Source organism: Natator depressus, chromosome 8, assembly GCF_965152275.1.
Source record: "Natator depressus isolate rNatDep1 chromosome 8, rNatDep2.hap1, whole genome shotgun sequence".
Classification (NCBI taxonomy): domain Eukaryota; kingdom Metazoa; phylum Chordata; order Testudines; family Cheloniidae; genus Natator; species Natator depressus.
Genome location: NC_134241.1, coordinates 36,157,505 through 36,181,815, shown reverse-complemented (window position 1 = coordinate 36,181,815; position 24,311 = coordinate 36,157,505). Strand labels below are relative to the sequence as shown.

The window sequence follows — 24,311 nt, the reverse complement described above, 5'->3', positions numbered from 1 at the left end:
TCTAAAAAGGTCATTCTGACAGGAAGTGTTCTGACCGCATTACTGGGTTTAGCAGTAGTAATATATTAGGAGCCAAAGCATGGAACTGAGGAACTTATTACATTTTGCAGGATTCTGTTTTGTAAAGGACTTTTGCACAGAAAATATTCAAGCAAAAATTCAGATGACATGGTGGGATTTTCAGAAGCACTCAGCATTTGGCCTAACTCTGCTCAGTAGTTAACAGGAGCACATCTAGGTCAATGCTGAGCTTTTGAAAATCCCAGCCTAAAGGTTGAGTTTTGCCAAGAGGTTTAGTTTAACCAGTAATCGATCTGCTGAGTCCAGAAAGAGTACATTTCTGCAGCCACACACTGACGCTGCACAGGTCAGTTTTCTCAGGTTGTAGTTCATATCAGGTTTTGGTGCAGAAGTTCGTGGAATAGTTGTCGTACAGCTGAGGAAGGCTTCATCTACACCCTCAAACACCTCTAATTAAATTTTGTAGTTCAAATGAAATGACAATTGTGTGCAATAGGTTTCCAAATATGGGGGCAGTGCCTGTTGACAGGCATGATTTATGTTTCACAATAATTCCTCTTATGGTACTGGTATTTTGTGTTGCCAGCACTGTGAAAACATACCATCCAGGGCAAAAAGAGAACAAGAGCCGATGTTTTCATATACTGCAGAATCTTTCTCCTGCTTTTATTCTCTCTGGACCATGTCAGCTGGTCTGTGAATGCTGGGTAGATCCATAGATTCCAAGGCCAGAAGGGGCCATTGTGATAATCTTATCTGACCTCTTGTATAACACAGGCTACAGAAATTCCCCAAAATAATTCCTAGACCAGATCTTTTAGAAAAACATCCAATCTTGATTCAAAAATTCAGTGATGGAGAATCCACTAGAACCCTTGGTAAAAGGTTCTGTTCCAGTGGTTAATTACTCACTGTTAAAAATTTACACCTTATTTTCAGTCTGAAGTTATCTAGCTTCATCTTCCAGACATTGGATCTCATTATACCTTTCTCTGCTAGATTGAAGAGACTATCATTAAATATTTATTCTCCTTGTAGGCACTTGTAGACTGTAATCAATTAATTCCTTAACCTTCTTTTTGTAAAGCTAAATAAATTGAGCTCTTTGAGTCTATCACTAAAAGCCATGTTTTCCAATCCTTTAATCATTCTTGTGGCTTTTCTCTGAATCCTCTCCAATTATCAACATCCTTCCCAAATTGTGGGTACCAGAACTGGACACAGTATTCCTGCAACGGTCACACCGGTGTCAAGTATAGAGGTAAAAAAACGCTCTACTCCGACTCAAGGTTCCCTTGTTTATGCATCCCAAGATCTCATTAGGTCTTTTGGCCACAGCGTCACACTGGGAGCACATGTTCAGCTGATTATCCACCATGGTCCCCAAATCTTTTTCAGAGTCACTGCTTCCCAGGATAGAGTTCCCCCTCCTGTAAGTATGGCCTACATTCTTTGTTCCTCGATGTATGCATTTACCTTTAGCCATTTTAAAATACACATTGTTTGCTTGTGTCCATGATGAGGAAGTGGGACACTGGGATCAGTACACGTTTTAGGTAGAACAGCTCCAACATTTCTTCCTGCAGCTGGCAAACTTCTCCTGCCCTAACAAACCAAGCCAGAGTGTTAGCGTTCAGCTAGTGGTGGTATAGCAAGAAATATTGCAGGGACTAATTCCAGAAACCTAAAAACCTCAAAGGTGAGGAGCAAACTTACTAGTTCAGAAGTTCTGGTGATGAGCATCATAGGAATGAATCCTTATAACTCTTCTAAAGAAGCAGACTCCTTTTGAAATGATTGGGGCTCCCCTGTTCTGTACATGCCATTCCCTTCTAGAAGTGGTAGCTCAGGGGCTGTACATAAACGTGAATCCTTTAGTCGCCCTCTAGGCTAAGTGCTCCATTGGTGTCTGTAGCCATGGATGGGGTGTGATACTTTCCTGCAAAGTGGGCAAATCCAGTTGGATTCTCCTCCATCTGGTGTTCAGCCTTGAGCAGACTCTAGTGGAATTTCCTGAAATTAATATCCTGCTTTGGAAGACAAATTGTGAACAAGTCAGACTATTCATCAGTTGCAATAAGGTATAAATCTTAGAGTATCCCTGTCTGATGGGGGTTCTAGTCAACATGAGATGGCCCAGGGCTCATTAGACTTCGGGAACTGGTGTATGCCCATGCAGCTGCTCAGAAAAAAGCCTACTGATTGCTATGTTCTGAATTTCCCCAAGACATAACTGTAGCAGCAAATGCCTAGTCTAGCATTAGATGGGCTAATCTGTTTGGCTAATTAGATTTCACTCTGGCCAAGTAAGTGACAAAATGATAGAGCACTTCAGATCTGGAAAAGAGATGGCTAAGGGGAGATATGATTGAGGTCTATAAAATCATGACTGGTATAGAGAAAATAGATAAGGAAGTGTTGTTTACTACTTCTCATAACACAAGAACTAGGGGTCACCAAATAAAATTAATAGGTAGCAGGTTTAAAACAAATAAAAGGAAGTAAGTATTTCTTCACACAACGCACAGTCAACCTGTGGAACTCCTTGCCAGAGGATGTTGTGAAGGCCAAGACTATAACAGGGTTCAGAAAAGAACTAGATAAATTCATGGAGGATAGGTCCATTAATGGCTTTTATCCAGGATGGGCAGGGATGGCGTCCCTAGCCCCTGTTTGCCAGAAACTGGGAATGGGCGACAGGGGATGGATCACTTGATGATTTCCAGTTCTGTTCATTCCCTCTGAAGCACCTGGCATTGATCACTGTCAGAAGACAGGATACTGGGCTAGATGGACCTTTGGTCTGACCCAGTAGGGCCATTCTTATGTCCTTTTCAAAGACCACGGGTAGACAAAAAATTTTAGACTTTGTTACCGATCTTTTTGAAGACAGCAAAATCTCCTTCCCTCCAGCCTGGGCTATGTGGACAATTTTAACCATCCTGATGTTGGCTGAAGCCCTGTAGGGTTGGGGGAAATGTTTCTCCAGACGAGTGTGTATACCCAACTATATCTTGGGATCTGATCACTTTCCCAAAGAGTGTTCCCACACAGACCCTGAGGAATGTCAAAAATGACACATGTTAACTTTAGAGATACAGAAACTCTTGGCCAAAAAGTTTATAGAGCCGATGTCACAAGATGAGTTACATCAGGGGTGCTATTTGAGGCATTGTGTCATGTCCAAAGACTTCAGAGACTTCCTCAAGGAAAGGCTTCTGATTGTGAGAATAAAATACTGGCAACTGGCAGGCTGACGCTCCAGAATGTGATATAATCCTTGGGAAAAGGCACTGGGGGAAGAGCATCCTCAGGAAAGGAAGCTGCCAGCTTGCTTCAGACCCATCATTTAGGGTTTGTAGGAACAAGGGTTTACAAAGCCTAACATTAGGCAGAAAGTTTCCATGACTGTCTTTTAAATTTCCACGAAGAGCTTTTTGTTTGGATTTAAACGTTCCCTTTTAGTATTTGCTGCCCACAGATTGAAGCATTGGGCTAAGGCATGAGAACTAGAAATTGAAACTGGCTACTCTGGGTTTCCATTGTCCAAGCAGAGCAAGAAGCACAATGCAAACATCAAAAATGATGAAAAATAAATTATAAACAATTATTTGATAAGACTGTGTCTTTAAATCCTATGCGTAATGTAGAGTTCTGCCTTTCACAGCCTGGTTCATCATGGAGAGCAGATAATACTGCTTTTTTGTAATACTGGCTTTTTAAAGAAGAAAGAATATGTGCCACAGTGGTTGGGTGACCAGCAGACACGTCAGTAGCACATCCTCTCCTGAGAACAGAATTTGGGATTCTCCATAGATATGCGAAGTCCAACCAAAAACCATCCTAGTTTCTCTCAATGTAGGGCCAGTATCTAAGCCACAAGGCTGTAGGAAATATATTTCTTTAGTCTTCTAAAACTAGTCAGTGAGGGATCTGAGTCATAGTTTTTTTCCCCCCCTCCCTGTGGAATGCCTGCATGCTACTACCTCTTTAACCTATTAAGAATGTATGGCTTTGATGTGTCATGCTGCATATCTGTTTCGGAATGGAACCAGTTCAATGATTCTTATTAGGAGATGATGTCATAAAAACTTAAGGTAGGAATGTCCAATGCACTGAACTCCAATTTACCTGAACCATGCAGGAAACTCGTTCCTGGATTGCCAGAGAGAGAATCTGTGCTAATCACAGCTCTTTCCCTCTCGAGGCAGTATCGGCTGTAGCAACTTCTGCGTTAAATAGAATACAGTTCTGCAGCTGCTGATGAAACCAAATAGGATTGGTTAGATCAGAAAACAAGGTGGCAGCATGCTACCCGAATAGGGGTTTGAAACACAAGGTCACCTCTTAGGAGTAGACACATCAGGTTAGAATGTGATGGTAGGTATTTAAAACATCCTTATTATTGTACTGCTGACAAGACACAAACCAGAGCACCAAAGCAGCCTCTTAAATGGACTGTAATAGTAAGTACCAGGAGAGAGTTAGCGTTCGTGGGACACAGCCTGACTTGCATAACCTCAAAAGAAGGAGGAAGAGTCAAGTTCATGTTCCCAATAACTGAAACTAAGGACTGTTACAGCCTCCTATCAAGTAAAGCCATGGAGGAAGACTGACTAATTCCTTTTCTTCCCCATGTCACTGGTTTAAATGTGGCTTAGGTAAATTGTAGCTTTTTTCATCTGATGGCTGCTCAGTGTCCAATGTGAATTCAGTTTATGGTCTGCCTACTTTAGAAGGGCCAGATCTTGATGCCAGAGAAGTTAACGTGAGCTCTCTGTATGACAAGGATGCGTAAACAGCCAGTGCTATTTTTGGCTGCATCTCTGATCATGTGGGAGGTACCAGTTTTACTCGACAGAGCCTTAGTGAAATCCCACCCAGGTTATGACCAACCGTAGAAGAATTAGGGGGGAAAAGGCAAAGAAAGGTAACTTAGAACAAAGGCTGAAGGGTATGGCACTGGAGGAGCAACTAAAGGGCAAAATGGAGTGTTACCCCTTTTGACCCGGAGCAGCAAGTCAAAGTTCAGGGCCCTGTGGCAGACTCCCTTATTTCCCTACTGTTACTATGGGGAGGAGAAATTGACATTGGAGTCAGGTATTTTCTTTGATGCAGTCTTGTTAATTTACAAGGAATGTACAAAGTTGTGCTTCTCCAAACATAGGAGGACCCCAAAACAGGAGACAGCTTCCTTGTTCACAGCCCCAAACTCTTTCAGCCAGCACTCTGACCCAAAAACTTCTCACTAGGCTTCTCCCAGGGCTACACACCTTGTTTACAGATAGAGTCCACTTGGCTTTCTTTCCTGCTTTGTCAGGGTCTCTGTCATGTCTCTCTCCTTGTTGTGCTGTGTCTGTCCCATGCCCACACACCCTTACCCCCAAGACAATACCCAATGAAAACCTCCTCTTCTGAGTGGTTAGAATTCCTGAGTGAACTTGGTTTGGCTTGGAGACTGCAGTTGTTTCTTACATTTAAACTGAAAGAAAGATGTCTGCTAATTAATCAGTGTAAGAGGTTTTAACTCCATCTGTAACAATATGTAGTAGGGAAATAAGAGAGTCTGCAAACGGGTTGACGTGATCAGTCCATAAATACCTTCCAGGTAGCACTATAAATGAAGGAAGGTGTTGTAGTTATTCAGTCTCTGAAGGTAAAATAATGAACATTGGCATCTTGGGGAATCTCCCACTGGTGGTAGCCATGGTGAGAGCTCTAGTGTAGACAAGATGTTTCTCCCACCATTTGGTCTAGACCTGCCCTAAATAGCACTGGTGATAGTGCCATGGTGGGAGATTTCCCCCCAAATGCTAGTGAAGGGGAAATGGATTGATGAAGTGGGAGCAGTTGAGCAGGAGAGTAGATTACTAGGGTGGTTATCAAAGTTCATGCTCTGTAAACTTGAAGCAGATTAGGTCAGATCTGTGTGAGTGGCATAGTGAGCAATCCTTGAAAATGCCGGCATTTAGGTTGGCTCCTCATAGGCATCTCTTCTGGCCCCACTCTCTGAATCAGCAAGGATTTTTTTTTTAAATCAAACATTAAATATGCCCTTTCCCCAAAGAGTTAGAACTACAGATCTCATTAAATTATTCACATGTGCATTCAGCTGCCTTCAAGGCAGCCTTGTGCTTCTAGCTCCTCAGCTGGGCAATAATTAACAGGCTACACCACATGCCGGAGGAGTGTAACATCAGGTCACTCCTCCATATTTGGAAGTCCTGTAAATAGCAGTGCCATAAAAACAAACTTATTTCTGAAACCACTGAAAACCATTTCCTTGCAAACTCAGCCCAGTAAGTGCTGGTAACTGAGATGCACCGGAATCCCTGGTCATTTTGAGTGCTGGATGATTCACTTATGTGACAAACGATTTAAGCTTATTTACTGGTATTGCTAAGTGTTGCAGTTTGGCAATGAGTAGTTAAGAAACTACCTGCAGTAGCCTGCACTGAATAAGCTTCAGTAAAACTACAAAGATCTATGTTGGTAGCAGAGTCCTAACTGGTAAATCTATATATACATGGTATGCTAAATGAGGAGTCATTTGCACTGGGGCCGGGGGCAGCCTTTCTGAAAGGGACCGTCCCTCTGTTTCAGACCAAGACATCAGCTGGCAACCCAACCTTTTCATGCTACTTAATCCCTTATTCTCCCCTCCTCCTGCTTGCCACAGCAGCAACTGAGCCCTGGTCTACACTTAAAATTTAGATCAACCTAGTTAAGCTGAACTCGCCCCCAGTATAGAGGCAGCTAGGTGCATAGGATAATTCTTCTGTCGACCTAGCTACTGCTAGTCAGGGAGGTGGATGGATGGAAAAACCCCTTCCATTGATGTAGGAAGCATCTATGCTATGGTGCTACGGTGGCATAGCTGCAACTGTGCCACTGTAGTGTAGACATGTCCATAACTGTTTGTACCTGGATCCTGATGTAACTGGTGCTGGTAATGCGTTGTCTTCTGCATACAGTGTAAAACTGAGGCCTTGATAAATTGTGATAATCAGGGTTGGGATTTTCAAAAGAGTCTAAGGGGGTTAGGCCATCAAAATTCAGCAGGAATGGGGCTCCACCCCCCTCAGCCTTCTGTGAGAATCCCAGCCCATGGTCTCTTGGCTCTTTAGAAAAGGGACAATGTTACTGTCCTTCCAGTTTGGGAAATTCTATTCTGCTGATGCTAAGGGCCCTGGCAGTTTCAATTGGGTAGGGTATTTTCCATTTGCTGCTCTGCTAGATAATGTTACTGAGCCATGTTGTGCAGCCATCTCTGAGGTAGAACACAGAAGCTGTATTTCCAGTACGGAGATCTTGATTACCAAGTGTAGGCCCTCGTCTTGCAGTTGGTAGCACATAAGTGCCCTGCTGCGCTTCCCCAGATTGCTCTGAAGTCAGTGGGGTGCTGCGTGAGCATGCTGTCAGTTCCAGGATCAGGGCCAGAGAGGTGTGTTGAGGTTTAAAAACACCATAGAACTAAAGTAACATGCTCAGTTGGGGAGGAGACTTTGGCAAAGTGTCTGATTTTTCTTATGGACACAAATGCATAAATTGACTGTGACTTCCACGTACACGTGTGTGCATGTCAGGGTGGAATACGGCTGTAACTCTCTATATTAGAGGTTTCTTTAGCTGTATTTGCCTTTTAAAGAGCAGTGAAGAAAAACATTTACAAATGTAATGTATCACTTTAACTGGTTTCAGAGTAACAGCCGTGTTAGTCTGTATTCGTAAAAAGAAAAAAGAAAAGGAGTACTTGTGGCACCTTAGAGACTAACCAGTTTATTTGAGCATGAGCTTTCGTGAGCTACAGCTCACTTCATCGGATGCATAGCATATTGTGGAAACTGCAGAAGACATTATATACACACAGAGACCATGAAACAAAACTTCCTCCCACCCCACTGTCCTGCTCGTAACAGCTTATCTAAAGTGATCATCAAGGAGGGCCATTTCCAGCACAAATCCAGGTTTTCTCACCCTTCCCCCCCCCCCCCCCACAGGCACACATACAAACTCACTCTCCTGCTGGTAATAGCCCATCCCTCTTTGAAACCTCTCTTTATAATGCGCATGATAATCAAGGTGGGTCATTTCCAGCACTAATCCAGGTTTTCTCACCCCCCCCCCCCACACACACACCCCTCCAAAAACCACACACACAAACTCACTCTCCTGCTGGCAATAGCTCATCTTACAATGTGCACAGCAATAATCCAAGTTTAACCAGAACGTCTTGGGGGGGGGGGTTGTAGGAAAAAAACAAGGGGAGATAGGCTACCTTGCATAATGACTTAGCCACTCCCAGTCTCTATTCAAGCCCAAATTAATAGTATCCAATTTGCAAATGAATTCCAATTCAGCAGTTTCTCGCTGGAGTCTGGATTTGAAGTTTTTTTGCTGTAAGATAGCGACCCTCATGTCTGTGATTGCGTGACCAGAGAGATTGAAGTGTTCTCCGACTGGTTTATGAATGTTATAATTCTTAACATCTGATTTGTGTCCATTTATTCTTTTACGTAGAGACTGTCCAGTTTGACCAATGTACATGGCAGAAGGGCATTGCTGGCACATGATGGCATATATCACATTGGTGGATGTGCAGGTGAACGAGCCTCTGATAGTGTGGCTGATGTTGTTAGGCCCTGTGATGGTGTTCCCTGAATAGATATGTGGGCACATATCTATTCAGGGAACACCATCACAGGGCCTAACAACATCAGCCACACTATCAGAGGCTCGTTCACCTGCACATCCACCAATGTGATATATGCCATCATGTGCCAGCAATGCCCCTCTGCCATGTACATTGGTCAAACTGGACAGTCTCTACGTAAAAGAATAAATGGACACAAATCAGATGTTAAGAATTATAACATTCATAAACCAGTCGGAGAACACTTCAATCTCTCTGGTCACGCAATCACAGACATGAGGGTCGCTATCTTACAGCAAAAAAACTTCAAATCCAGACTCCAGCGAGAAACTGCTGAATTGGAATTCATTTGCAAATTGGATACTATTAATTTGGGCTTGAATAGAGACTGGGAGTGGCTAAGTCATTATGCAAGGTAGCCATCTCCCCTTGTTTTTTTCCTACAAACCCCCCCCCCCCCCCCAAGACGTTCTGGTTAAACTTGGATTATTGCTGTGCACATTGTAAGATGAGCTATTGCCAGCAGGAGAGTGAGTTTGTGTGTGTGGTTTTTGGAGGGGGGTGTGTGTGTGGGGGGGTGGTGGTGAGAAAACCTGGATTAGTGCTGGAAATGACCCACCTTGATTATCATGCGCATTATAAAGAGAGGTTTCAAAGAGGGATGGGCTATTACCAGCAGGAGAGTGAGTTTGTATGTGTGCCTGTGGGGGGGGGGGGGAAGGGTGAGAAAACCTGGATTTGTGCTGGAAATGGCCCTCCTTGATGATCACTTTAGATAAGCTGTTACGAGCAGGACAGTGGGGTGGGAGGAAGTTTTGTTTCATGGTCTCTGTGTGTATATAATGTCTTCTGCAGTTTCCACAATATGCTATGCATCCGATGAAGTGAGCTGTAGCTCACGAAAGCTCATGCTCAAATAAACTGGTTAGTCTCTAAGGTGCCACAAGTACTCCTTTTCTTTTTTTTCTTTTCACTTTAACTGGTGGCAGCAGATAGCAGGAAACTCAAGTGAAGAACCCTACTATGAATTTTAAACCTTGCAACCACATTCTGGTACGTCCTACAGAAAGATCAGTTGGTGTTCAGTTAACAAGGGCAATGAAACGCGCATTAGCATGCAAATGAAATACGATTGGACCACTGTGGAGCATGGGTGTATTGTCGCAAGAGGTCGGTAGACTTTCTGATAACGCTAACCGTTAATGATTCACTTATTGCTACCAACTAGGTCCAATCAAATGTGGCCATGTCAGCAGAGTAGGCCTTAAACATGACTTAAAACTATATTCAAAACTCATCAGGTGGGTTTTTAAAACTGATCTGACCAGGCAAACTGTTTTTCAGATCAGCTTGTGTAACACATTTGTGGCTATCCCCAGTGAAGACAAGACCAGAGAGTTACATCGAGTTTCCGTCTAGGCCCCAGTAATTAGGGAATGAGGAGGGGTTTACATACAAGTTCCTGATGTTGCTCCAGTGATTACCTAAACAGAAACCAGCCTGCAGTTCTGAGGGGAAACAACACCTCGATTTCCCTTTGCAATGAAAATGTAGCAATAGTCTATTTCACACCCTTCCTTAGAGCTTGGCCCTTAGTCAGAATGTAATGAGCCAGCCGTAGTCCTGGCTCTTCGGGCTGCTCACCAGTGGAGGTATCTGTAAGGTTACCTTCTTTGGGTTGAGCTTTTAGTGCTTCACTTCTTCCTCTGCTGGTGAACCCATTCCTTGGGGGGGTGACCTAGATCCTTGATAACACATTTGTTGAGCTGTTTCGGGACATATTTGGCTCCCTCTTTCCCCCAGCCTTCTCCCTCTCCCTTTACCTGCAGCAGAGGCCTTCATGTGGCCTGGATCCTTCTTTGCTGAGTTCTAGGCTGCCTCTGATGCTCCATTGCCGGCATTGCCAACTTGAAGGCTTCTTGGAGCCCATTGGGTGCCCAGTGTCGCCCTCTCTGAGAGCACAGACCTCATGCAGAGGACTGACCTGTGCTAGGACATCCTTGTGGTGGGGAGGAACGAAGGCACCTTGGGACTGAGTAGGGATGGGTGGCAGACCCTCTAAGCTATGAGACTGGATCCTGCGAGCCACATAATGGGGTGGGAACACAGCTAAAGGGCGTTCAACCCCTCCAGCAGCTCTCGCCTGTATCCTGCGCTCCCAGGACCTTAGAGTTGATCTGATCTGAGCAAGGGGTGGCTCTTCAAGTAATGTCCCCTTTGGCATTCAGCTCCACCTCCAGTGCTCTGCCATACACTAGCAGGAGACCACACTCTGCCAGTGGAGAAGAGGCCCCAAGGGGGGAGCGTAGAGGATTATTTGAAGAAACGTTCCTTACCATCAACGCCCAGAGTATGAATGCTTCAGTGATGTGTCAGGCAGGATTAGTGTGCCTAGTACTTTTACTCATCGGAAGCAAGGCCTAAAGGGTTTTTAGCTAGGTTTCCTCCCCGTGGAAGTTTGGAATCCCATGGAGTGTATAAAGACAGACTGATGGTGGTAACTATCAGTTGTGTCATTGTAATTAAACGAGTTCTTTAATGACAGCAATAGAAATGATACAACCCCTCTGTTTCCTCGCTTTGCATCTGTCGAGGGCAGGTTTTTAAAACAAAATTTTGTCATATGAAATTTGCCTTGAGGACAAACAGATGGGGATTTCATAAGCTACCAGCTAACAAAACATTTGATTAGAAAGTAACTTCCTACGGGTGGATAGTGTTAGTGTTAAAGTCAGTCACGTCCACCTTTTGTTTGGCAGCATGACGACAGGGGATGCCGGAGTTCTAATCGCAGCTCTGACACACACTGCTGCTGTGACCGTGGGCTGATCACACAACCCTTCTGCTTCAGTTTCCACATTCGTACAAATACCTCGAAGGGTTGTGAGAATGGAGTGCTGTGCTCTACAGACCTCAATGCTACACATGTGTGAAGTATTAGTATAGCTATTTATTGGGCTCCCTCGTTAAACATTTTACTGAAAAGCTGCTGCTGTGGGCAGAGGGAAAGCCAGATGCTCCTGATGTCATTGCTGGGGTTGACTTGGGAGAGAGGACTGGGCACTTTTTCTCCATCCAGATCATCTGACTACTGTTAACTGTCCTGAGTAATTTACAGACTTGTAACTGTACTAAACAGTTTAGTTGAACTGTAGCCTACCACTAACTCCAGCTGTAGTTAGTGGTAGGCTTTTCAGTCGAGCATGCCTTGGATGGAGTCTGGCTGGAAGAGTGCAGACACAAGGTGATGTTGGCAGGATTGTATCATAGTACCATGTTCTAATGACTTTTCCTGCTGCATTAGAGCTCCCAGTCTCCCCCGTGTCTTGGCAAAGCCTGACAGGAGACTGTCTGGTCTGGAGCTTTAACCTGGAATTTCCTGCCTTTTGTCGGCTTGTCCCAGCCTTTGTGTGTGTGAGTCTTCTGTGTTTCCTTTGGGGGGAGTTCACCTCTAAACCTGTTCCAGAAAGGACTTAGGGTATGTCTCCACTGCAATGTAAGCCCAGGGTGAGTGGGATTTGAGTCAGCTGACCTGTGTTAGGGAACCCTGGACTTGAGTGTCCTATATTTTATTTTATTTTAACCCTGTGTTAAGACTTTTCTAATTTGTGCATGAACCTACAGCTCTGGTGTCCACACTGCAGAGTCCAGAGCTGTGTCAGAATAACCTTATCCTAGAGTCCCTAGTGGTGCGCCCCTCCCCCCCCCCCCTGCGAATATGGCCACTCTAGCCCTAGGACTGTGGTGCACTGTGGGATAACTTTACTGCCTGCCTGCAAGTTACCAGGAAGCAGCTTGTGTTGCAAAAGGGCAAAAGGTTTGCTCGGTTTGCTTTCTGTTGCAAACCCAGGAGGCTTTCTGATAGTGTGCTTGCAGATTGGTGATCAGAAGAGAATGGGTTAATACTGACATGAGCTGCTGCTGTTTGCAAAAGGGAGGGGGGGTAGCGGCGGCTTTCGTTTTCAATAGAGTGGATTTCAGATTGATGGGCTAGAGAGGACTGAGGAAGTAGTATCCCACAGTTCCACGGGACAATCGGCTGACTCCTAGGACCTTAGACGCAGTCCCGCTTGATTGTCTGCAAAGCAATAGGGCTTGGACCCAAGGTCACAGCTTAACTTGAGTTCAGACTCTCCAGCCCTGCAGAGCCCTGGAACCCTGGGGTAGCACAATTACAGTGTAGACGCAAAGGGACCTAGGCTTGAGCTCCAGCTCATGCACAGGTTTATATTGCAGTGTAGATGAACGTTGGATAACTACACTCCATTGACTTGCTGCTTAGTGGGTTTTTTTTCCTTTTAGCTGGGAGTCCCAAACTTTGCAATGCTGTGGGTTGTCCCTTGGGTTTGATTCTATGAGGTGCTGAGCTCCAACTCCCATTGGCTTCAGTGGGATTTGGCATCTCACAGAATTGGGCCCCTAACTTGCATTTAGTGGACCTGACCCTGCAAGCCCTTACTCAGGTGGTCTCATCAGGCTCCTTGCCTGAGTAAAGATTTCTGAGGTGAGGTCCAGGATGTTATAATTTACATGTAATAATAAATGCAAATGCATATAGCACAGAAGTGCTGGTATCGAGGTCTTCCTTGGAAACTGACTAGAATTGGAGCTTCCCCAGGCCATTATGGAGGAGTCTCTGGCTTGTCAGTCAAGCTCTGTCCATGGGCTACCCCTGTAATATAGATGTTCTTAATGTAGTCCTGAGAGGCTGTAATCAGGCTCAGGGGCCTTGTGTGCTAGGTTCTGTACAAACACAAAGGTAGGTGCAGCCTGTGCCCTGCAGAGCTTACAATCTGTTTTGGAGGCAATATAGTGAACTGAAGGGTGCTCACAGGCAATTTTTTTTTGCCTGTCACCTAGGTGGACCCCTAATTCTGAATGGGTAGAGCATGGGAGGCAGCTCTGAACCAGGACCAAGACCGCTATTGACACCTGTCACTTTTGGGTTTTAAAACCGAATTTACAATTACCAAAGTGTTACATTCCTGACTGGTGTCCTCAAAGATCACGGTTCATTCCTCTGGAAGTCAAGGTCCTTGGGAGCCTCCCTGAAGTTTCCTTGCACCGGTTAATGAAGAGAATTTGGATCTAGAGTTCTGCCTCTAGTACTTAGATCTCAGTCCACTCCGACAAGAATGCTTTCTGTGGCTTTGGAGTCCGCTGGAGATATGCCAGTGGTGTCTGCTGTTTGGAAACTCAGAGCGAATAGTCAAAAGAAGTGACTCCAGTCCTCTAGGGTTACCCAGACGAGGAGGAAAAAATGCTACTGGCTGAATTCCTATTTCTGGGTTAAAGTTTCTGTCCATTTCCCTGCCAAGTTTAGCCTAATTCACGATGATTTTTTTAAAAAGTCTCTTTTCTGATTGCTAAGGAGTTTTAGAACACACATCTCCAAGAAAGGGGATAAAAGGTGGTATGTATAGAGGCTTGTAGGGGCAGTGTGCTGGGAGAGAAGCTGAGCCCTGATTGCGGGCGGGGCTTCTCTGACTAGGGGTCCTATATGGGTAGCCAGGCAGTGGCAGAGACAGCTGCAGCAGCACAGGAGCCAGCAAACAGAGCTGTAAACAGGGGAGTTTGTAAGGGGGCTTGGGGGGGAAGAATAAGAGCCAGGCAAAGGGACAGACAGGCTAGTGAAGGGAGTGTGTGGTGGTCTGGCAGTGTTTTGGTGCTCGGTTTGGTTTGTGTTTCCTAGACTAACAGGACTTAGGCGAGAAGGCTATGACAGACACAGAGGCAGCAGTGGTAGTGACCCAAGTAGTGGAAGGCACAATGAAGAGGACTGGATGTAGAAGCTGCGGCATGTACATGATCCTGGAGAGGGTACCTGAAAAGAATTTCGTCTGCATGAAGTGCCGCCTGATAGAGCTGATGGAAGAGAAGATCCGAGCCAGGCAAAGGAACAGTTGGAGATGCAGATGGAAACTCTGGTTGAGCTTAGAAGGGGGTTTGAGCAGATGATGGAGCAAAGACATGAGGAGGCTGAAGGGAAAAGCTCAGACTTGCAGATGGAAGCAGGACCAAAGAACTCTGAGGGGATACTGCTGGGTGAGAAAAGTAGACGCTGGAAGCATGTGACTAAGAGAACCAGGCAGAGGAAAAGATGGGCCAGTGAAGGAGAAATAGAGCTCAGGAACAGGTTTGCGGAGTTGGAAAATGAAGAAGGGGCACAGCAGGTGGTCACTGAAGGTGAGAGGGCAAGAAGGAAGAGAAGAGCAGATAGTCCTATAGGAAGGGGGTAAGAGTCAGTGGAGATAACACCAAATATGAGCCCCAGGAGGATACGGGATGGGTTGCAGAGGATTGCAAGGGACAATAGGAATCGAGAGGACTTGCGGCCAGATGGAACAGGGGATAGACTGGAGAATCGCACCATTGCCAGGAAAAGGCAGGTCTATGTGATTGGGGACTCATTCCTGAGAAGAACAGGCAGGCCTGTAACAAGAGCTGATCCAGAGAACAGAAGGGTGTGCTGTCTACCAGGTGCTAAGATATGGGATGTGGCCCTGAGGTTGAAGAGGATCGTAACGGGAGCGGGAAAGAATCCATTGATTATCCTTCATGTGGGAACAAATGATATGGCTAGATTCTCACTGGAGCATATCAAGGGAGACTATGCCAGGCTGGGGAAGACGCTTAAGGAAATGGAGGCTCAGGTGATCTTCAGTGGGATTCTGCCTGTTCCTAGAGAAGGGCAGCAAAGGTGTGACAAGATTATGACCATCAACACATGGCTCAGGCAGTGGTGCTATAAGGAGAGCTTTGGGATGTATGGCCACTGGGAAGCATTCATGGACAGCGGACTGTTCTCTCGGGATGGACTTCACCTGAGTAAGGAGGGAAATAGACTTCTAGGATGGAGGATGGCACAACTGATTAAGAGAGATTTTAAACTAGGAATTTGGGGGAGATGGTTGCGGATGATACAAAGCTGGGAGGTATTGCCAATACAGAGAAGGACCGGGATATCATACAGGAAGATCTGGAAGACCTTGTAAACTGGAGTAATAGTAATAGGATGAAATTTAATAGTGAAAAGTGCAAGGTCATGCATTTCCACAGTATGCATCCGATGAAGTGAGCTGTAGCTCACGAAAGCTTATGCTCAAATAAATTGGTTAGTCTCTAAGGTGCCACAAGTACTCCTTTTCTTTTTGCGAGGAGATATGATTGCTCTCTATAAATATATCAGAGGGATAAATACCAGGGTGGGAGAGGAATTATTTAAGCTCAGTACCAATGTGGACACAAGAACAAATGGATATAAACTGCCCATCAGGAAGTTTAGACTTGAAATTAGACGAAGGTTTCTAACCATCAGAGGAGTGAAGTTCTGGAACAGCCTTCCAAGGGAAGCAGTGGGGGCAAAAGACATATCTGGCTTCAAGACTAAGCTTGATAAGTTTATGGAGGAGATGATATGATGGGATTGCCTAATTTTGGCAATTAATTGATCTTAGACTATTAGCGGTAGATATGCCCAATGGCCTGTGATGGGATGTTAGATGGGGTGGGATCTGAGTTACTACAGAGAATTCTTTCCTGGGTGTCTGACTGGTGAGTCTTGCCCACATGCTCAGGGTTTAGCTGATTGCCATATTTGGGGTCAGGAAGGAAATTTCCTCCAGGGCAGATTGGCAGAGGCCATGGGGTTTTTTCGCCTTCCTCTGCAGCGTGGGGCATGGGTCACTTGCTGGAGGATTCTCTGCTCCTTGAAGTCTTTAAACCATGATTTGAGGACTTCAGTAGCTCAGACATAGGTGAGAGGTTTATCGAAGGAGTGTGTGGGTAAGATTCTGTGGCCTGCGTTGTGCAGGAGGTCAGACTAGACTATCATAATGGTCCCGTCTGATCTTAAAATCTATGATTCTATTATCCAATTTGTGAAAACTTGACTGGGCTGGAAGAGGATTTTATAGATGTTCCAGTATTACCTGAGTGTGAATAGATTATTCTATGGGCCTTGTGGGTTCTTGTCAGTTGATTCTTTAGATGTAAGTACATAGAATACAGAGCTACTTTATAACAGTACGGAGGTACTTTTTCTTTTCCTTGTTTTTTTTCCTTTGTTTCAGGCTCAGAATGTTAAGTTTATGTATCTTTATTGCAGTTAGCTTGTCACTCTTCTTAATGCTTTGTTACTGATGTAATGACAATTGTGAATACGATGTCTGTAAAGAAATGAAATACACATTTTCCCTATAAATATGACAGTGCCTAAAATATATCTAATAAAGATTAAAACTATTCAAAAATAACCCTCAACAGCCCTGGTGTATGAACCAGTATATGCTGGGACCTTTATTCACTAAAAATGACTCACTTGTGATTTGCATGGAGCCCAAATGATGACTCCCTCCCCCTCTCCTCCCCCCTCCCCCACGCATTGTCTATGGTGATATGAATGTTGATACCATTCTGTAGGATTCACTCCCAGCACTATAACTTACCACAGGAAAGCAGAGATTCAGCTACTGATCTGAAACAGAGCATCGTGTGGGGGTGATATGGCTGTTGAGTCTGTTCTGATTTTGTACCTTGCAGCAGAGGAAGTCGTACCTGGAGCGGAGTGTAAAGGACGCTGAAGATAACATCCGAGAAATGTTGATGGCCCGAAGAGCACAGTAGGGGCGTGGCTCCCTCAGCCAAGTTGGTCCATTTCACTGGTGCCCACGTTGATTAGCTAGAACGGGGATGTTTTCTAGACGAGATGACCTTGCGCTCTGTTTGCTGCCACCTGTTGGTGGGAGGAGTTTGTGTTTGAATGCGTTGGATGTTGTGTCTCACCCTTTCTGTATCTGGATGTTGTAATAAACTCTTCTTGCAAAGACTGCTGTGTTAACCAGCTCCTGTGTCTAGCAGACTAGCTTGGATTTTATACCGGTTGCGTTCATACTGTTGGCTTTTCAGTGGAGGAAACCATGTGCTGCTTCAGGTATCGTCCTTTTTGCTCAGAGTGGGCCAGATTTTAATAGTGCAGAACCCTATCAGGCCCCGATTTTCCAAAGCACTCAGCACCCAGCAGTTCCTGTTCTGATACTTCGGGCTGGATGTTCGAGAGTTCAGCACCACCAAGTGTGCACCCAGCATGCTGAGCTCACTGGAAAATCTGGCCCATAGACCTGATTTAAGGCCCAGTGTAGCAAATGGTTACTCCCAAGCCTACTGCTTACTCCCATGAATAGGATGACTGACATCAGTGGGACATGGCACACAGTCAGAGCGCTCAAGGGGAAGGCATGTCTTATGTCGAACGCTGGTGGGTTGCTGTGATAAAAGCATCACACTGTCTCCTAAGGAGCAGCAGGGCAACAAAGGACTTTCTGTTTTTCTTTTTAATGCTGCTTTGAAAGAGCTCTTGGAGTTTCCTTTGGCAAAACTGAAACAGAAGCAAATGGCAGGAAGAAGTGGTTGGCTCGAGAGAAGAGTATGTGCAGAAAAATACATAGACACGTGCAGCATGGCTTTTCCGTTCCTAAACTGGAGGAGGAGGAAAAGATTTGGGAGCATGGTTTGAACTTTAATCTCTCTCTAAACCTCACTGCTTGTAATGTCACTTGCCCTCTTCCGTTGTGTATGTAGCTGTTAGGAAAATGGTCGCTGCCTGGGATGTCAGTAAGAATCTTTGCCGGGATAGTTGTTTGGATTCCAGTCATGTCTAAGAGCCCCAGTCAGGGCCCCATTTCACTTTATCAATGGAGTAAAAGATTGTATTCTCCCCAAAGAGCTTACAAACAAACCTGGATGCCAGGGCTGTGGCAGCTGGCACAGCAAGGCATGCCAGGGCGGGACATTGCCAATGGGCCTGTATTCATATACAAGATTAAACTTTATCACTAGAAAGCTCCTGGTTAACTACTGCTCTGAAACAACTGAGCTCTCTGATTGAGTTCTCATAGCCACTAAGAGTTACTGTGTTGTGTTGGTGCCCCCTTGTGGATAATGTTTGTAATGAATACTCCCCATTCTGCAAAAAAACAAAATACAAGTTACAGGGTTTTTTATTGACACTAATGTATTCCAGGGCAATATTTCCATGTCTTTAGAGCCCCGGTATGTGAAATGCCACGCTGTGCTGCATCTTTCTTTAACATGTAACTTGATAGATTTGCCCTTTGTCTGGTGCCCAAGTTTCATGGCCTAACTGGCCCCAGATGTGTCACTCATGAGATTGGAGGAGGCCAGGGCACTGGGAGTTCCCCTGGGTTCTGTTCCCTGCTCTGTTACTGACTCCTAGGTAGCCTTAGATAAGACACGTGAGCTGTCAGTGTCTCAGCTTTCCCTGCACTAATGTGAGACTAAGGCCTACATCCCGAGTGCGTGGAGAGGGTTAATTCGCTAAACAGGCTGGTGCCATCCTTCCATGAATGGCCTGTGTGATGATATCCCCTCTAGTAGCTCTCTCTGGAGACCCACAACGAAGGGTTAATTATGTCCCCCAGGGTTGGATCGTAGCAGCCCTGTGAAACTCATCTAGTGGGAGAGGCAAAGTGAAGAGAGACAAGGATGCCGTCCTGTGAGTGCTCCCCTGCTGCTTTCCAGCAGCATCACCCCCTGTCCAGCACGGTGGCACCAGCATGGCCATAATCCCAGGGCTAGGAGGAGGCCAGACTTATTTTAATCACTGTCTTGCAATGACTGACCAGTTGGCCCATGACAAGTCAGAAGTTGAGTTAGTGACAGTCATAGAATCCAAGGCCAGCAGGGACTATCAGATGGTTTCGTCTGACCCCCTGTATATCCCGGGCCACCCCCAGCACACGCACACTAAACCCAGCCACTGCAATGAGTCCAAAGTATCACAGCCCCTAGGAAACTAGCTATTACATGCCACAGGCAGAGAATAGGAGGGACCAAGGCACACGAGGGCCAGAAGCCTGCAATGGCAGGGAAATGAAGTTAGCTCCACCGTCACGGCTGGCAGTAGCTGGCATCTTCGGGGCAGAAGTGCTAAGGAGACTGAACTGCAGCTGCCTAGAGACAGTTGGTCACTTGAGAACCAGAGGGAGGCATGCACGTGGCTGTGTGGCAGAAGCTGGCATTGCTGCTGCCCAGCCTTTACCAGTTTGGAGGATCAGGAGGCTTTTGTTACCCAGGGCTGTCAGTCAATCACTTCGTGCCAACCCTCCAAAAAGGGTTCCCTTGGAACCGGCAGGGGCGGATGGTCCAGTGGGTAGGGCACTAGCCTGACATTTGGGAGACAAGGGTTCAATTCCCTGCTCTCTTGGACTTGCTGTGAGCCCTTGGACACTGTCTGGCAGTGTCTTGTGTGCCAGCCCTGCCCCACCTCGCTGGGAGGATAAATGCCTTACAGATTGCGAGGTGCTTGGGTAGTACAGTGAGGGGAGCCAGGTAAAACCTCTGCTAGGAGCTTTGCTGGTCAGAGAGAGGTGGGGTGGGGACTTCTCCCCAGATAACACCGGGAGCTAGTGACATAGGGAGTTTCCTTCACACAATAAACCCCATCTCTGAGGGACTAAGCCACAGCCCAAAGGCAGAATAGGCCCCGTGTCTTGGGGGTGGTATGGGGTTTGACAGTTATGCCAAAAATTCTAGCCTGTATTCTGGGTGCCTGATCTGTTTGCTGTTCAGTTACTTCTGCAGAAATGTGAATAAGCAGGAAAGGGCTGAAATGAACAAGCTCTGTTCAGAGAGCTCGCCAGGCTTAGTGTGTGTAGCACTGCCCTCTGCTGGACCCTGACCCTCCCCATTAGCTGAGCCTTCGCTCCAGGGCTAGAGGCTTTATGCAGGGCACCTGCCGCTCCCAATGACTCCAACAGCAGTTGTGGGTACTGAGCACCCAAAGCCACCAGCCACTCTTGAAACTCCAGCCTGGGTTGCCTGCTGTGCTCAGCAATAGCTGCTCCTGCTGGGGCAGTACGTGACAGAGCCTCTGCCTGCTCAGTAATAAATAACGATCCACTCACTGCGTCCCATGCCAGCAACTGGTTGCAGGATTCTGACTCTCCCCAGGGCCTGGAGCAGCTGCCAGGGTTATGAGGTGACCACTGAGAGTCCTCACTACTAGGAAGGGTCGCTGCCAGGAAGGGCTCCTCTGGCCCGTGCTCTGGCCGCATCCTGCCGTCCCCTGCTGCTGGTTCCCCTTGGGCCTGGAACCTGTAGGGAGGTTGGCACGGGGCAAGCAGCCGAGGGCCAGTAGCCCGTTCCAAAGGAGGATATTTGAGGGGAATGGAGCCCAGGGTTAAAGTCTGGGGTGATGCCTTCAGCACTGGGCTAGAGGGGGCTGTGTGCAAGCCCTATCTTAGGATTTACCTGACCCTGCAGTGCAGGCCCAGCTGGGAGGTGAGCCAGCAAACCCTGCTTCCCTGGGCTGCAGCCCCGAATGCTCCCATCCCCCTCAGAGAAGTGGGCCGGGGGATCAGTCAGGGGGACCCAGTCTCTGCCACTGCTTCCCCATAGCACAGTGCCATCCCGCCTGCAGAAAGGCTCCCAGGTACTGGGGCTGCAGACCGGGAAGCTGAATGACAGGCTGAACTGGACTGTGAGGATCGATTGACAGGTGGCAGAGCTCAGCACTCCACTCTGAGACGAGGCTGGAGTGGCTCCCCTCCTCTCCTCCGATCTCTCCCTCTGTATCCCCTGGGTTGGGTTTTTTCTAAAACACATGCCCGTGAGCCGTGTTGGACTGACCCAGAGCAAGGTCTGCCTGGCCTTGGGGCGGGGCCACCGCTGGCTCTGGGAGGAGTGAGGAGGGTGGATGGCACCAGTTGGGGGTGATTTTTGTGGTGTGGATGCTTATCTCTGGTGAATGGGACTGAGGCCTCTCCCTGCCCTCCTCTCTAGGGTAGGGTCTTGGGGCAAATGAAGCCTCCTCCTCCCAGGTCCCCTATTGGCCATCTCAGCAGAGCAGCCAAGCATGATTGGCCCATGGAGGTGGTCCCTGCCTACACCCCACTGAGGCTGTGGCTCAGAGTCAAGGCTGATGGGCAGGGCCAGGTGGCGGTACATATTACAGGGACGTCCCTTATTTCTTCATCTCGGTACAAGATCAGGTGTTGCTGAGTGCTGCAAAAAGCAGCAAGAGATGCCCCTGGTGAATGTAGGTGAGTGCTCTGTGGTGTTATTAATGGTGATAGTATTGGGAGGGGTGAGATGGGGGCTAAGAAAACAGTCCCTTATGCAATGCTGGCAGCCCTGTGTGGTGGGTGCCCAGGGCACCGCCCCGCCATTAGTTATTTTACTCTTGCGGTTGTCAGACCTTGGCTTAAGGCTGAGGCCTAGCACTGAAGATAGAGCCTGTGGGTAACTGGCACAAAACCAGCGTGGGGAACAGTGCTGGAGCCAGGAGGGCTGGGGAAGGGAGGGGTGTGTGTGTGGGGGGCAAGAAATGAACTCCAGGAGGCCAGGCTAAAGCCGGGGGCGTTAAGGGGGTGGGGAGAGTGGGAAATTCCTCTCTGACTTTTTGTTGGTGCGTAGCCTTGCAAGCTTAACAAGGCCTTGCCATAGGTCCCTTCCTGCTCTCGGCACTGCCACTATCAATCAGCTGTGACTCCATGGAAGTCCCTGACGTTACACTGCAGAAAATCGGGGTGGCGTTTACCTCTCTCCGGTGCCACCTGGGCTGCCGGCCCCAGGTGGCATGGCAGCCGTGACTGTCACAAGGGGCGTGCATTGCGTAGGGGCAGCTCCTAGGTCCTCAATAGCCCCTTGGGTGTTTACTGAACTCTGTCCCATCTGTTGAGACATCCCCTGGCTTCCTGCCAAGATTATGAAAAGCCTGGGGCTCTTCGTGTCTTGGGACTAGAGACTCTGCTGTCACTGCACTGGGGATCGAATGCACATTAGCCATGCGGGACGCCAGCCTCAGGCAGGGCAACAGAGCAGGGCCAGGAGAGCAGGGTGCTTATTTTAATGAAGGAGAGCGCTGCATGCCTCATGAATGGCCATTGCCATTTGCTGAGATTTAGGGCAGGGCAGTGAGGGAAAGATCAAATTCACAGTGAACAATTACGTCATCTCTTCTGGTATCAGGTTCACTAGGCAAGCAGGCTTGCCTCACATTTACTCAACAAGAATCTTCTAGAGCATTTTACACTACGGGGTGATTACATACCCCCCGCATGCCTGCTGAGCTGCCCGACTGGGATGGTCTGAGAAGTCACATGGTACTGCCTCGGGCCACTGCTAGGCTGAGTGGGTGGACAGCGTGGGGGTAGACTGTGAAATTTGCTTTCTGTGTAGTGAAACTTGCTCCCTTGCGGGGCAGGAATGTGCCTGGGGTGGAGTCATTAGGAAATGAGGCCGGGCTTGGTGGGACGCTGTTTTGCTGTATTCACCCGGCTCCAGGGTGTTCCCCGCTAAATGGGAGCTGCAGTTCCCTTGGGCTTCATGCTGCCGGCAGCACCAGCTAGCGTCTCTCTGAGTATTGTGCCAGGAGTTCCCTGACATGCGCTGGACAGGCTGAGCAAGAGCTGCATTCGGTGGGTGCTCTGGCTGGGCTCCCAGCATTCCCGGCTGCCGTAGCTTTTCTGACGCATGTTTTGGGATCTCACCCTCGGCCCGCAGCCTCGGGGCTGCTCTGGAATCATTCAGTTCCCTGCAAAGCCCAGGGGTGATCAGCTGACAAGGTTGGCTGCCAGGCCTATGGTTTTTCTGCACAGGAGAGGAGTGGGGATGAAATATGCATGCCTGAGGAACCGAGCCCAGTAGTAGATGCAATGAAGATGCTGCCTGTGTCACGGGGAGGGATTATGGGGATCAGGGAAAGGGAACACGGAGTTGTTGGCTTTATCTTCTATAAATAGATCCCCTGTGCTCACTCCGAACGCTGCCCAAATTCGGCTCCTTAAACACTCCCGCCCCAGCAGAGTGAGGATCTGAGCAACTGTTTGGACGAGGCTGTTACAGACTAACATGGCTGCTACTCTGAAACAGGAAAGCATGTGAGCCCTCCACAACATCGTACCTCCCCCCTAAAAGCAAGTGCCCAGCACCCATACAGCTGCCAGGTGAGGGAAGAGGTCACCTAAATGGGTCTTGAGAGAAAGAATGTCATGGATGGTTATAAACTGTTCAGGAAGGACAGGCAGGGCAGAAAAGGTGGGGGAGTAGCACTGTATGTAAGGGAGCAGTATGACTGCTCAGAGCTCCGGTACGAAACTGCAGAAAAACCTGAGTGTCTCTGGATTAAGTTTAGAAGTGTGAGCAACAAGAGTGATTTAGTGGTGGGAGTCTGCTATAGACCACCAGACCAGGGGGATGAGGTGGATGAGGCTTTCTTCCAGCAACTCGCAGAAGCTACTAGATCGCACGCCCTGGTTCTCATGGGTGACTTTAATTTTCCTGATATTTGCTGGGAGAGCAATACAGCGGTGCATAGACAATCCAGGAAGTTTTTGGAAAGCGTAGGGGACAATTTCCTGGTGCAAGTGCTAGACGAGCCAACTAGGGGGGAGCTTTTCTTGACCTGCTGCTCACAAACAGGGAAGAATTAGTGGGGGAAGCAAAAGTGGATGGGAATCTGGGAGGCAGTGACCATGAGTTGGTTGAGTTCAGGATCCTGACACAGGGAAGAAAGGTAAGCAGCAGGATACGGACCCTGGACTTCAGGAAAGCAGACTTCGACTCCCTCAGGGAGCGGATGGGTAGGATCCCCTGGGGGACTAACATGAAGGGGAAA

The 24,311-nt window shown here is 47.4% G+C and overlaps 1 protein-coding gene across 1 annotated transcript in view; it reads left to right on the top strand.

The window, feature by feature from the left end:
* The window catches only part of PFDN1 (prefoldin subunit 1), a 61,631-nt gene extending 44,146 nt beyond the window's left edge, over positions 1 to 17,485 (top strand). The window contains exon 4 of the mRNA XM_074962136.1: positions 17,216 to 17,485. Within this exon, the coding sequence (XP_074818237.1) occupies positions 17,216 to 17,299 (84 nt within the window). The 3' untranslated portion in view covers positions 17,300 to 17,485. The remainder of the gene's footprint in view (positions 1 to 17,215) is intronic.
* The last annotated feature ends 6,826 nt before the right edge of the window (positions 17,486 to 24,311 follow it).